Source organism: Haemaphysalis longicornis, unplaced genomic scaffold (genome assembly GCF_048455015.1).
Source record: "Haemaphysalis longicornis isolate Haplotype H1 unplaced genomic scaffold, Haemaphysalis longicornis Haplotype H1 scaffold_8, whole genome shotgun sequence".
NCBI lineage: Eukaryota > Metazoa > Arthropoda > Arachnida > Ixodida > Ixodidae > Haemaphysalis > Haemaphysalis longicornis.
Genome location: NW_027526445.1, coordinates 111,654,376 through 111,667,034, shown reverse-complemented (window position 1 = coordinate 111,667,034; position 12,659 = coordinate 111,654,376). Strand labels below are relative to the sequence as shown.

Genomic DNA, 12,659 nt, shown 5'->3' with positions numbered 1-12,659 from the left:
ACCTTAGGAAAAACACACAGTTCTGACGTCATGAAAACAGAACACCAACAACCTGTGCAATCCTACACGTGTCCATCTAAGAACTCGAAGTGATAATGCAACCAACGGTGTACTGATGCATTTGTCTCCCACCTTGTGAAGAAAGTACGCCTCCACAATCTCTCTTCCTTGCCTATCTCCGACCCATTTTAGAAACGTGGCCTGTTTGAAGAGCGGAGTGCAGTTTGTACCATGCAGAGTGCCCCTTTTGCAGTGCTCAGCCATGTGGGCCCCAGCGTTATTCTTTACTGCCCGACAGTGCTCGCGCGCTCTGTCGTTGAAACACCTGCCTGTTTGCGCAATACAACACTTGTTGCAACTCATGGGAATCTCATAGATTAAAGGGGCCCTGAAAGGCATTTTGAGTACTCTAAATGAAGTAGCGCAATCGTTAGATTGGGTCGTCAAGGTCATCTGGGCCAAGTATTACTCTTTTACGCGCAGCGGAAAGCTCACACTTCTGTTGCAAAGTTTGTCGCTTTTTTCTCACCCTTTCCTTCGTGTTTTTGGACGCCGCCATCTTCACATGTCTACATCATCGATTCCCCGATGTTCGTCATGAGCTAGACATCCTGCTACTGGGCGGCTTTTTCACGCACTTCCGGCAAAGAGATGAGTCGTCTGCTCAGCGTTGACTCGCCGGCTGATCTTCCAGCGTGGTGCCGGAGTGCTTGGACATTTTACGACAAACGAAGCAAGTGTAAACAAACGCTTAACCGTTCGTATTGAATGCAACACGGCCATAACACGACATGGATATTCTCTTACCGGAGTACGTTCCATAAAGAAAGCGTTGAAGCCCCGTGGCACTTCTTTCGTGCAATCGCAGAGAACGCCCTGAGCCGACTGCCCGGGTTTGACGGATACATTTTTTCCCACTTCAAAACAATCCAGAGATGCGTTTCGAACGAACACAACGTCACAACATGCGTTGCAAGTCTGAACCGCGATTGACAGACGATGGGTTGCCTCCTCCTGCCCCTCGTAAATTCGGCACTCACCTCGCGCGCGGTTTGCGGGGACGAACAGCAAGTCACTTAACTCTGGCGCAAAGCCGAGATGGCTTTTAGCCACGCACATTGCACATACCCCATGCGAGGTTGAGTCGTACGTCGCTCGAGAAAGATAATCCAGACCATGGGAAGCACTATCCACCCGCAGAAGCACAACGTCGCATTTCATCGCGAAACAAAGGCGTCCACAACACACACCACCATCGCCTCCTGTAATGCCAAACGCATCTCACACTTCCTAATGAGAGTGAGTGGTACGCCTGCAGTGCCCACATGTCGCGAGGTGGGGCCCCGAGCTGAACCGGGATCACGCAACCGTAACTGACCTCTGGGGCGGTTTGTGCCTTGTTGCCAAGGCAACCGATGTTTGAGATCGTCAAAGAAAGGCGCTCGCTCCAGCGCTAGAAAGCTCAGAGCCGCGCCGGAGCATGTTTTGCCAACGTTGCCGCTCTCCACCACGCGTTGCCCCAAGCTGAACTGGTCACATGATTGAAGCGTTTTGTGCACGGGTTCTGTATCAGTTTAAAATGTCTTTTTCACACGGCGCCGGCAGGAATTACCACCACCGCAAAATAAGACCCGGCACCAGCGGGGACACATCTGATACGGCGCTTTTTGGATAAACAGTGCGCGGTGCATGAAAGAGACCGAGCGCAAGATCCTCCCCAGCGGCTGCGAGTTCGCCGTCAATTAAAAGTCACGTGCTGCACTGCAGCAACGCACACCGCGAAAGGGCAAGGCCAGGCCACCGCACACAAGCGGCCAGATTTTTCGTTCGCTTATCCATCCTTGAGCGGAGTGCGGAATTCATGGTGTCAACAAAACTTGCCCGTAGCAGACGGCAGTCGGAGGAGCGTAATGCGGAAGTACGTCACCGCTGACTAGCGCAGCATCATGGGAGGGAGTGCTCGCGCGCAGTCAACAGTTGAAAAGAGGAGGAAACGCGGCGCGACGATAATGCGCGGTTTTTGATTTACGATTTCTCAGCTAATACTCATCGCTTTAACAAAATTCTTGCGGGAGGAGATTGCTAATACATTGTCTTATTTGGTTACATGTACATCTATGCATCCGCGGAAGGTATTTCAGGACCCCTTTAAGCAAGGAGCCTTTCACTCCAAAGCACCAGTCCTCGGGAAACTTATTTTTTACCCTGTGCGCATTGAAATTCTCACCCCAGCTGCATCTTGCCGCGTGTATATGAAATTCCTAACACAACTTACAACTCACTCTTCTTTTATTGTTGTTAGTGTCTGTTAGAACCCTACAGAGCCCAACGTGACCTGTCGACACGACCTATCAGAACCGTGCCATCCGCTAAAAACATCGCCTGCAAAGCAGCCGCTCACTACCTTTTACCCACATTGTTGCAATCATCTCTGCAGATGCTGCTGCAACGCCACAATTTTGACAGGCCCCTTTAGCTTCCTTCTAACCCGAGTTTTTTAAAGTGAAATCTTTCTCTCTCAGTAGGACCCACAGCGTCCTGTCCGAAAACTAACGGATTTCCCCATAAAACAGTTGGTCGACCAAAAAGCTCTGATAAGGTCTCTCTGGACACACGCACATGCATGAAACCATCCGAACGAAAAGAGGTGCGACTTGAACATCGCAAAAAAGGAACGGTCTTTCTCTCTCAGTAGGACCCACAGCGTCCTGTCCGAAAACTAACGGATTTCCCCATAAAACAGTTGGTCGACCAAAAAGCTCTGATAAGGTCTCTCTGGACACACGCACATGCATGAAACCATCCGAACGAAAAGAGGTGCGACTTGAACATCGCAAAAAAGGAACGGTGATCTAGATAAGAAAACACACACATCTGTCATGAAGAAGGAGTACAATAGCATGAATTTATCTCATAAACCACGTATCGGTTATGCAGTTAGGTCATTCATAGATGCGTTTACTTAGTGCGGGAAAATTCTTCACACCGTTTTGTTCTTCGTTGGCGATTAGGTTCTTTGAAGGTTTGGCGGTAGCGAAGAATTCAACGCACTTCTGATGCGAGAATGCTTTCGCACTTCTCTCAACATTTTTTAGGACGGGATGGTAAGTTTTTTGCCTATTACGAGGTATTATTGCTTAGGAGGTGCTAATTTTGCCTATTAGGAGGTACAGTAGTCCTTTGCTACGGTGCAAAAACGGCTGATTTGGAGTACTTCCTCAAAAGATTTTTTTTTTCTCTTGAGCAACTGGATACATTTAGCATTGCTACACACGAAATTGTAGCTTATAGATTGCTTTTCCAAACACGTAACGGCATTTTTGTGAAAGGTACAAATATTTACAGTTTATTGGTCAAATAAACAGAAAAGAAAAATGCACAAAAAGTATACACACAACGCATGTAGGCGATTGTACCGAGCCTAAAAATTATTTTAGGAATTCTAAGATACACGAATGTTTCTACATTCCTAAGCTATGCGTTAATACATACATCAACGCCTTACACTAAGTTTTGGATTTTTGCAGGCCTACAAACCTAGCCGCCCTGACAATTGCGCCACTCCGCGAAGCCACTTGAGAGCAAGTCAGTCTATCTAAAATATGCACCCAAGCATACTTGTTTGTGTTACCATACAAAATCCCCATCCCTTCAGTATTAAAAAACAAGAAAAAAAATCCACCGCTTTTGAGAAGTGGTGCTTGTCGCTCCGCAGCGCTAACATGACACGAGTGCCAGGCCATCTTGAAGGCGATAATGCGGTACGGTGCACAGCATTTGGCAAAATATCCCAGCCACACGTTGTCCAGACCCTACTCACGAAAGTCAAACTGCAGTTCTTAGATAGGAAGCACATTTTGTTTATAAATACGGCGTGAAGTCAAAAACGAACGTTATTTTCAGCCCTTGTCGAAGTCTGAGGCCACTGAATGGGAGCGTCTTCATCAAAACTAAAATCTGACGAATCCACATCGTTGCTGGAGCCATCACTGCTGCTAGGGTAAGAAAAATCAGCAGCAGCAGTGGCCGAAGTCCCTGCCACAGCTGTTCACTTTTGCGCAGCGCAGCATGAAGTAAATGTCATTTTTGTACGCAACTCATTGCTATTGCAGGTTCAAATTTCACTCCTGACGCCGTCTCCACAGGCAAAATGCAAACAAACGATAACAGTTGCCAATAAGTACGCCAGATGGCGTTAGTTACCCACAAGGTGCTGTTTTATAGCTTTCACAGGACGTTCGAAATCATTGGAACTCTGTGTCTGATGGCCTAAGGCACCGCAAGGAAAGAGTTAAATTGAACAATGCCACGGGCACACATCAGAAATGCTTCGCAAGGAGCCCCTTGCCTGCCTCTCATTTGTGTTTTCCCTTTTAGTACTTGTGGAACCACTAAACTACAAAACAAAACAAACATTAGGCAGATTACTTCAAAATTTTTACGAAAAAAAAAAAAAAAAGGAGGGGATACTCTTCACACCTTAAGTGAATCAAAAGCCCTAAAAGGTCAGAAATTAAAGAGGCTATGAAACAGAATAAGCAGAATTATTAAATTTTAAAGAAAACTTACTCCGCTCTATTCAAACCATAAAAGACGTTTTTTTAACTAAAGGAATGAAAGAAATATTGCAAAGCTTTCAAATTTTGCATAACAGCGGCATAATATAAGCCAGCACAAGAACATCACCGTGTTACTCATATCAGCATTGACTTGATACGGTCACACAGAACTAGAGGCCCCAACACAACTGCCCAATCACACTTCTTGCCGGAAGTTTCAGTTGGTGGCCACGAATCACATTAAGGGGAGACGCGGGTCGAAAAATCGCGTTTTTTTCGGAAATTTTCACTTTTTTGTTTTCAGTCGTATTAGATTCTTTGAACATTCATGTTTACCAGAAATAAATTTCAGTCGGTAATTCATATCAGAAGTTACTGAAAAATGCATTCAAGTAAGTCCCGGCGACCTAAAAAATCGCTGAAATCTGCCGAAATCGACGTTTTTCCACCCCCTTTACATCGAGGCAGCGGCACCATGCGCCATTTGTAATCACTGAGGCGGGTAGAGTTGTCCATGCTCTCTCAATCGCAGTCTCGCAGAGTCTCGTCCGGAAAGAAAAAATACTATAAAAAAGCGTTTTTTGAAGCGCCCCTGCGTGCCGTTTGAATCGCGCGGCACGTCACGTGGTGCCGGAGCGAGCGCGCCATTGGCTAGCGCAGCGCCCGCTTGTCGCTTCGGCCCTGCGCTGCATCGCCAACTGAACTTCGCGAGGATTTATTCGATTAGTTACGCGATGAATCCTGCCAGAAAGCAGGTGTACAAGGTGAAAAAGTACCGGACGATAAACAAGTATGTGGGAAAACGTCGTAAAGTGCGTCGTCAGACTGCTGCAAAGGCGAACGGCCCGGAGAGGTCTAGGCCTAACCCCAGCGTCGGCAACGATCGCAACGACGACTTCGCCGGCGGCCTCGATGCTGCTGCAAACTTCGTCAGCGCCTCACAAAAAAAACTGGAGTTTTTTGAGAAGAACGAAAGGCATGCGCGTGATGGCGCATCGTCAACAGTGCTGTGCGACATCGATGCGATGACGGCACTTGTGGGCGGAGCGGCGTGCCCGTCTTGCCGTGAACACAAACTTGTTGTTCGAGAGGTGGCAGAACGGCGCAAAGTACTTTCGTCCTATCTCGAGTTGCGGTGTGAGAACAGTGAGTGCGCGTCTTGTGTTCTCTCTTCGACACGTACGTCGAGGCGTGTTGCCTCTGGCGAAGCCGCCGCAGCATCTGATGGCTGCGCGGAGGTGGTGCACTACGGCAACAGGAGCTCGCGCGATAGCTTCGCGGCGAATGTGAAAGCTGTCGTAGCCTCGCGTGCCATAGGCATCGGACATGACCAGCTTTCGCGGTTTTGTGCGATTGTTGGACTGGCAAAGCCCATGCACCACAAAACCTTCCAGGCAATCAGCAAGAAGGTTTACGATGCTGCTATGAGGGCCGCAACCGAAAATTTGAACCAGGCAAGAGCTGTGACAAAGCAGGTGGTTGATGGTAGTGACGTGGCCGTAATGTACGACGGAACTTGGCAGAAACGAGGCCATAAAAGCCATAACGGAGTCGGCGCGGCTATCTCCCTGGACACCGGCCTGTGCTTAGATTTCGAAGTCCTGTCGAATTACTGCCACGCTTGCAGTCTACACAACGACATGGGCCCTGAAGAGGAAATCTGGCAGGCCTACCACAGACCTGTCTGTGAGAACAACACCGACAGCTCCTCTCATGGCATGGAAGCCGAAGCAGCACTAAGGATATGGGAGCGCACATTGCTGTACGAGTCTCCACTTCGCTTCACAACATTTTTTAGTGATGGCGACAGCAAAGCGTACAACGGAGTTCATGACGCCAAGGTGTACGGTGCAGATGCCATCTGCAAGGAGGACTGCACTAATCATGTTGCAAAGCGCCTAGGCACTGCCATGCGCAAATTGCCGACACAACTGCCCAGAGGCGAGAAGCTCAAGCCTACCACCATTGAAAAGCTGCAGGCATATTATCAGATCGCCATCACTAGCAATAGGGGCAACCTTCGGGACATGTACACTGCCATATGGGCGTCATACTTTCACTCTTGCTCCACTGATGGTGCTGGCAGCCACAACTTCTGCCCACCAGGCCAAGAATCATGGTGCAAGCACAAGCGTGCTGAAGCAATGGGCGAGCCTGCACCACAGCATACTCCACTTCTGACGAAGGCACAGGGTCGGGCACTGCTGCCCATATACAAGCGCCTTTCTGACGAGAAGCTGCTGGCCCGATGCCTTCAAGGGAAAACTCAGAACGCTGCTGAGTCTCTCAATAGTAAGGTGTGGCTGCTGTGCCCCAAAACAAAGTTTGCTTCCCGGAGTGCTGTGGAGACTGCCACAGCCATTGCTGTGCTCTGGTATAACCGGGGCCATGCAAGCTTCGAGCTGGTCCTGGAGGAGCTTGGTGTCCTCCCACCAGCAAGCTTGACCACCCTGGGGGTCTACAGCGACAAGAGGCGCGTTCAGAAGATGAATGCCCAACAGACTGCTGAGGCGAGGGCTCACCGCCGCACATCGGCCAAGAAAGCTCGCCTACAGGACTCCGCTCGGAAGGACCGCGAAGGAGTTGCGTACAGTGCGGGCTAATTCTAATCACTGTGGCCAGCTCCTGGACATACTGCCTGTGCATTGGACACACTTTTGAGTGTTTGCAAGTGCACCCTAATTAGTAAACATGTTTCAAACTTTCAAACGCGTTTTTCTCATTTTGGAATTTTTGGCCACGGTCACAGTTCACTCACGTAGTTTCATCCCCTTAAAATTGTCCTATTGCGATGAAACTTGGCACACACATTCTTCAAGGTGTGTAGAGTGCCGTTATCTATTTTGATTTACGATACATGTCCATTATCAATCAAAACATGCCAAGAAATCATACAAGGAACCCTGAAAAAAAGAAGTTTGGCAGATCTGTTCATTTTTTGTAGTAACAGCTTTTTTTCTCATAATTTTAACCTCTTAAGTGCACACAGTGGTTCATGACAGGCATAATAAGCTATTACACAAATATCTACACAAAAGTTTTGATGTCGAAAAAGCGAGAGTAATAATCCCCTTGTTTCGCTATTGCACGTATGATAACTTTAAAAGTAATGAGGCTACACAAAATCTGATAACAGTTTTGGAATCTACAAGAAAAAATGTCTCTGTGGCTAAATTTGGAAAACCCTAACTTGAAAACTAAAGAAAAAGTGTTTTCGAGTAGCGTCTCCCCTTAACAAGATTCTGCGACGTCATAGAGAAATTGCAAGAGAAACTTGCTGGGGAGTCACCACAGTTTCATCCGTTTTCCTTGATATCTCCATTTTAACCTTTTACTCACTTACTCACTCTATTATTTGTTGAAGTTTGCAATAAAACCGGTATCGGTGTTATATTAACAAAAAAAAAAAAACCTTTTGTTTAAACAAATCACACTTCTATTTTGTCTTTCAATCAAGTGAAACGGCCCCTCCGCAACATAGCAACGCAAGTAGCGCGATTTCTGAGGGTTGGAAAAAGGAAACGCACTCATGCGGAGGAAAAAGCCTTGCCTTGCGGTTGGAGAGCAGAGGCATGCCAAAGTCCAGCTTGGAGGAGTCCAGCTCCTCGGCATTGTCCGCTGATAAGGATGGATCGGTCATGTCTGGAGCGATGGACTGGTAGTAGGACTCCACCCGCTCCCGCAGCTGGTGGTTTTTCTGGATGGGGGGAGGGGTGGGGGGAAAGAGGAGGGGGAAACAGCCATGTTATCAGCCAGTGAACATGGAGAGACAGTGAGAGAGAGAGAGAGAGAGAGAGAGAAATGATGAGGAGGAGGAGATTAAGAAGACAGGGAAAGTAAACAAGACCAGGATGAAGAGAAAGAATACAAGGAAGAGGAGCAAGGGGAGGAGATGGAACAAGAGGAAAAGGAGGATGAGGAGGAAGTGAAGGAGAGAGGTGGTACCCGCGAGAGGAATCCCTCGTCGGCATAGTCAGCGTGTCCCTCCTTGACCAGCAGGTCATTGACGTTGGTCACCCCGTCCTGCAGCACCAGGTGGACGCGCACCACGTTGTCCACCACTGAGTACACCTGCAGGGGGGGGGGGACCGCTTCAACACCACTTCCCGCTGGAACCACCGAAACTGCCCAGACCGTTTTAGCTGCACACTTGTGCGGCACTTTTGCCGATGCTACACTTCCCTGACCGACCGCGCTGTCCTGCTTTACTGCAGAGGCAAACACTGCACTGCTGTAAGGCAGGCCCAACTGGCATGCCCGTGCAGCAGATTTACTGGCAGCAGGGAGATATACAACCAAATACAGGCTCGTGGCCGAGGGAGAAGAAAGGCAGCCACGGTAACTACAACAAAAGGGACTTCGTCAATCTAACTGGGAAGCAGCGCGTACAAAAACAAAAGCCCAGCACACACTTATTAACACCCGATACAATAAAATACATCAAAAGCATGGCACAGACGGAAAGAAGACACCACACAATACAGACTAACAGACTGATTTCATTTCCCACACATATAAACCCAACCAGGGTAAAAAAAAAAAAAAAAAAAAAAAAAAAAAAAAATCAGGAAGCTTGCACTTTTGTGAAAGACCTGAATGGCGAAGCTGTTGTAGGTGATCACCATTGATGGACACAAAGTTGAGTTTAGTATCACTGTGGTGCCGTGGTTGACATCAACGGCATGGCCTTCCAACGAGCTTATGTTGAGCAAGGACAGAGTGAGCTTGCCGTTTTGGTCGACGTTTTCATGCGCCACTCTGCAACCGCAACTTATCATCTCTAGCGGATGCTTTGCACACCGAGCCTCTGGAAGCGCAGCCTCCTCCCCGACTGTGCGAACTATCGGCGGCCAGGAGTCATGTGGAGTCAATGATCACCTACATTCAAGTCGCGGCTCTTCTACGGCACAGAGCGCATGCGCACGACGACACAAGGACGAACGAACGAGAAGTGTACGCTATGACGTGTCTTTCTCATTCCCGTGTCTTTTTCGTATTTCCCGGGTTTTCTTCATCAGTCAGAATAAATGAGTACGCAATTAGTTCGTCTCTGAAAATACCGCTGTTAGATGCCCCTCGTGGGTACCTACAAGTGCCTCATTGAGACTAGCGATTAGGATAGTACTTCTAGACTCGGATAATTAATTGCAAATAATTAGTTAAGCCTCATTAACGAAAAAAATGCTGCCCACTTCTCCACTCCACAGTACTGCAAACATTATGCACTAGGTTTTCTTCGACTTACACCATTACTCTTTTTTGAAATCTTGGTGCATGATAGCTGGGACACCCTGCATGGTGATTTTTTTTTACTCTCTAAACTGCCCCTTCTTCTTACAGTTGAATAAATATGGTAGCTATAAATTTCATAATCACCCACCCAGCTGTCTCTGACAAATGGAACATCTGACCCACACTTATCAGGACAGCCGATTGGCATGTGTGAAAGGTAGAGGGGGAGACAGATGGTCTCCCTTACTTGCCTCCTTGGTGCAGTTTTGAGCATCTATTCCTGGGCCGTCCAAAGTGACAGATAAGGAAGGCGTAGAGATAAGGAGGTAAGAGAGAAATGCATGCATTGAGACTGCACACTGACTGGTCACGAGAGATGGTGGAACCCCCACCCAGCACTACGCACCCTGGCCACCATGAACTGCTCCATGACCAGGTGGGTGAACCTCTCGCGGGCGGGCCGCGTCCACTGCTCCCGGCCGCTGCACAGGGCTGCCGGCCGGATCTCGGCCAGCTTGCACTCAAACGCCTGCACAAGGGAGGGGGAGCCACCACAGCACTGCCACACTGCAGGGCCTTCCCGACAAAGCAGTCTTGTTGGTGACTAAAAAGTTCCCCCTAGTGGGTCGTCAACCTCAGTTGGCCACAGAAGCGACAAGAGAACACAAACGGTAGCAGGGACCGCTGCTCCTTCTGCGCAGAGCAGCTGGTTACTTGTGCATGCCGGACAGAAGGCATTCAATTCAACACAACACCCACCATGCATGCACAGGTACGGCAGAAACGTCGTGACACCAGAGCTCTTTTCTCCACAGATAAGTTTTGCGCTCTGTAGGTTTTAAAATAAAAAAAAGCTGTCACCAAATACACCAATACCAGCTGGTGACACCTGTGGTCATCACACTTTTGCTCCTTGTGTTTCCAGGTTTGTTCATTTCACCAATCCAAAGCTTTTCCCCCTTTTATAACAACACCCACTGCAATACAAATTGATTTACCGGTTAAATGAGTAGCTTTTGCTGGGATGAGAAGTTTCCAGGCTGGTTAGCACTAACAACACAACGAATTCAAATCCTGCACTCTCTACAAATGCACTTGGCCATAGAGAGCTTGATTTAGTCACCAAAACACTGAGGCTGCCATGAGCAAATAAGAATAAATAAATAAATAAAATAAAAATGCAGCACGTCGGCTACACTAGAGTTGAGCCCACTTATAACGATACCGTTTATAACAATATATCTCGAATACAAAGAACAACAACTATGGCACCACCCATTTTCATATGTGATGTATGGTAAAATTGACTGCTTTTACAATGCTCCAGTGCCACGATATCGGGTATATTGATTGAATCCAGTTACAGCGTGCACTAAAAGTGCTAGCTGCCCCTGGCTCTCCACACCAACGGCAGACGCCGCGAGGTGCATCGCGACTTGCATGACCCCCCCCCCCTACCTTTAGAAAATAAGTAGACTGCACCGCTTACAAGGATGCTAGAGGAGGAGGAGAGCAGTTTTTTTTCTGAACCCTCTCCCGGCACCACCGGTTTTGAATCGTCCCCATACCCGCTCACTGGGGCGTTCACCTGTTGTGCCACGTGCACGCCGCTTTGAATTTGACTGGTTGCCTCTTCAACTGCCTCCGTTTTTCCACAGAAGGGAGGTCAGGGTCAATGTTTTGGAAACGTCCAAGTTCCTCACTGACGAGGCGATCGCTGCATGCGTACGTGCTGCATACAGCAGGCGCAGCCTACTCAGGTAGTGTCTTCGCAGGAGGCCCAACGCATGATACAGTCCCTTAGGGACGTTGTTTGTTTCTGCCAGGGACCTTTCATTGATGATAGTTGATTGGGGGTTTATTAAACGTGCCGACGCAATGCAGGCGATGAGGCGCGCCGTACCGGAGGGCTCCGGAATAATTTTGACCACCTGAGGGGGATCTTTAACGTGCGTTGAAAGCTCGTCACACGGGTGTTTTTGCTTTTTGCCTCCATCAGAAAAGCGGCCGCGGCGGCCGGGAATCGAACCCGCGTCCTCGTGCTCGCCAAGTACCCTCTGCTCAGCTAGGTGAAGCACCTATAGATGCTCTTCAAAAAAAAATGTGCGCCAGCTTCGCATGAAGCAAACAAAGCCGACCGACTATGACATCTTTTCTGCAAATATAAATAAGATCTCTGTGTTGTCTTTTTTTTTTTTTGCACAACCCGCTTATAACTATTATCAGTTATAACAGTGGCATTTCCTTGGCAATTGAACATTGCTACCATGAGCGAACTATGCTATATATGCACTTCCAACCCTCATAAGACAAATAGCATCCCAACTTATCCCGCATTAGAGCTAAGCACTAAAAAAATTTGCTCCAAACACTTGCCACTCAGCAAATGCTGTACCAAACACCGCATCTGTCTAACCAATGCAATGACCCCGGCTGTTAACACGTTGCACCTATTTTAGCACCGAGTGACATCTCATTTCCTGGTAGTCTTTGTTCCTTCTTCTCTTTCTATGAACCTACAGCTATAACAGTCTTTTTTTTTTTTTTGGACAACACCAGCACGCACCCCCAATGTTCCAGTTGACATTGCCCCTAGCTCTTCATGTGCCAATCAAGTTTGCCTGGCCATGGCAGATTCGTGAACAACTTTCGCCCCAGCTTCCACTCTGCTACGTAGCTTTTGCTCTTCTACCTGATGCGGACTGCATTCACTGATAAGCAAAAAAACAACCAAAAGACATGCAGCGAACCACTATACCATTGTGATTCTCAAGCCAGTGCCCTTCAACAAGACCAGCTGAGAAACGCATAACGCGGCGAGTTCCATCCCATCTCCAAACACTCCACAAGGCACCACACTAAAAGGTG

At 48.1% G+C, this 12,659-nt stretch overlaps 2 protein-coding genes across 2 annotated transcripts in view; one reads left to right on the top strand and one right to left on the bottom strand.

Moving 5' to 3' along the window:
- LOC144149745 (ATP-dependent RNA helicase TDRD9-like) overlaps positions 1 to 12,659 on the bottom strand; it is an 81,210-nt gene that overhangs the window by 13,516 nt on the left and 55,035 nt on the right. Inside the window, exons 26-28 of the mRNA XM_077681400.1 lie at positions 10,198 to 10,320; positions 8,505 to 8,630; positions 8,110 to 8,256 (exon numbers count right to left, since the gene is read on the bottom strand). Coding sequence (XP_077537526.1) covers positions 8,110 to 8,256; positions 8,505 to 8,630; positions 10,198 to 10,320 — 396 coding nt within the window. The remainder of the gene's footprint in view (positions 1 to 8,109; positions 8,257 to 8,504; positions 8,631 to 10,197; positions 10,321 to 12,659) is intronic.
- LOC144149747 (uncharacterized) lies at positions 4,806 to 7,788 on the top strand. The gene has a single exon (XM_077681401.1). It carries the CDS (start codon positions 5,294 to 5,296, stop codon positions 7,160 to 7,162), a length of 1,869 nt encoding a protein of 622 aa, XP_077537527.1. The 5' UTR covers positions 4,806 to 5,293; the 3' UTR covers positions 7,163 to 7,788.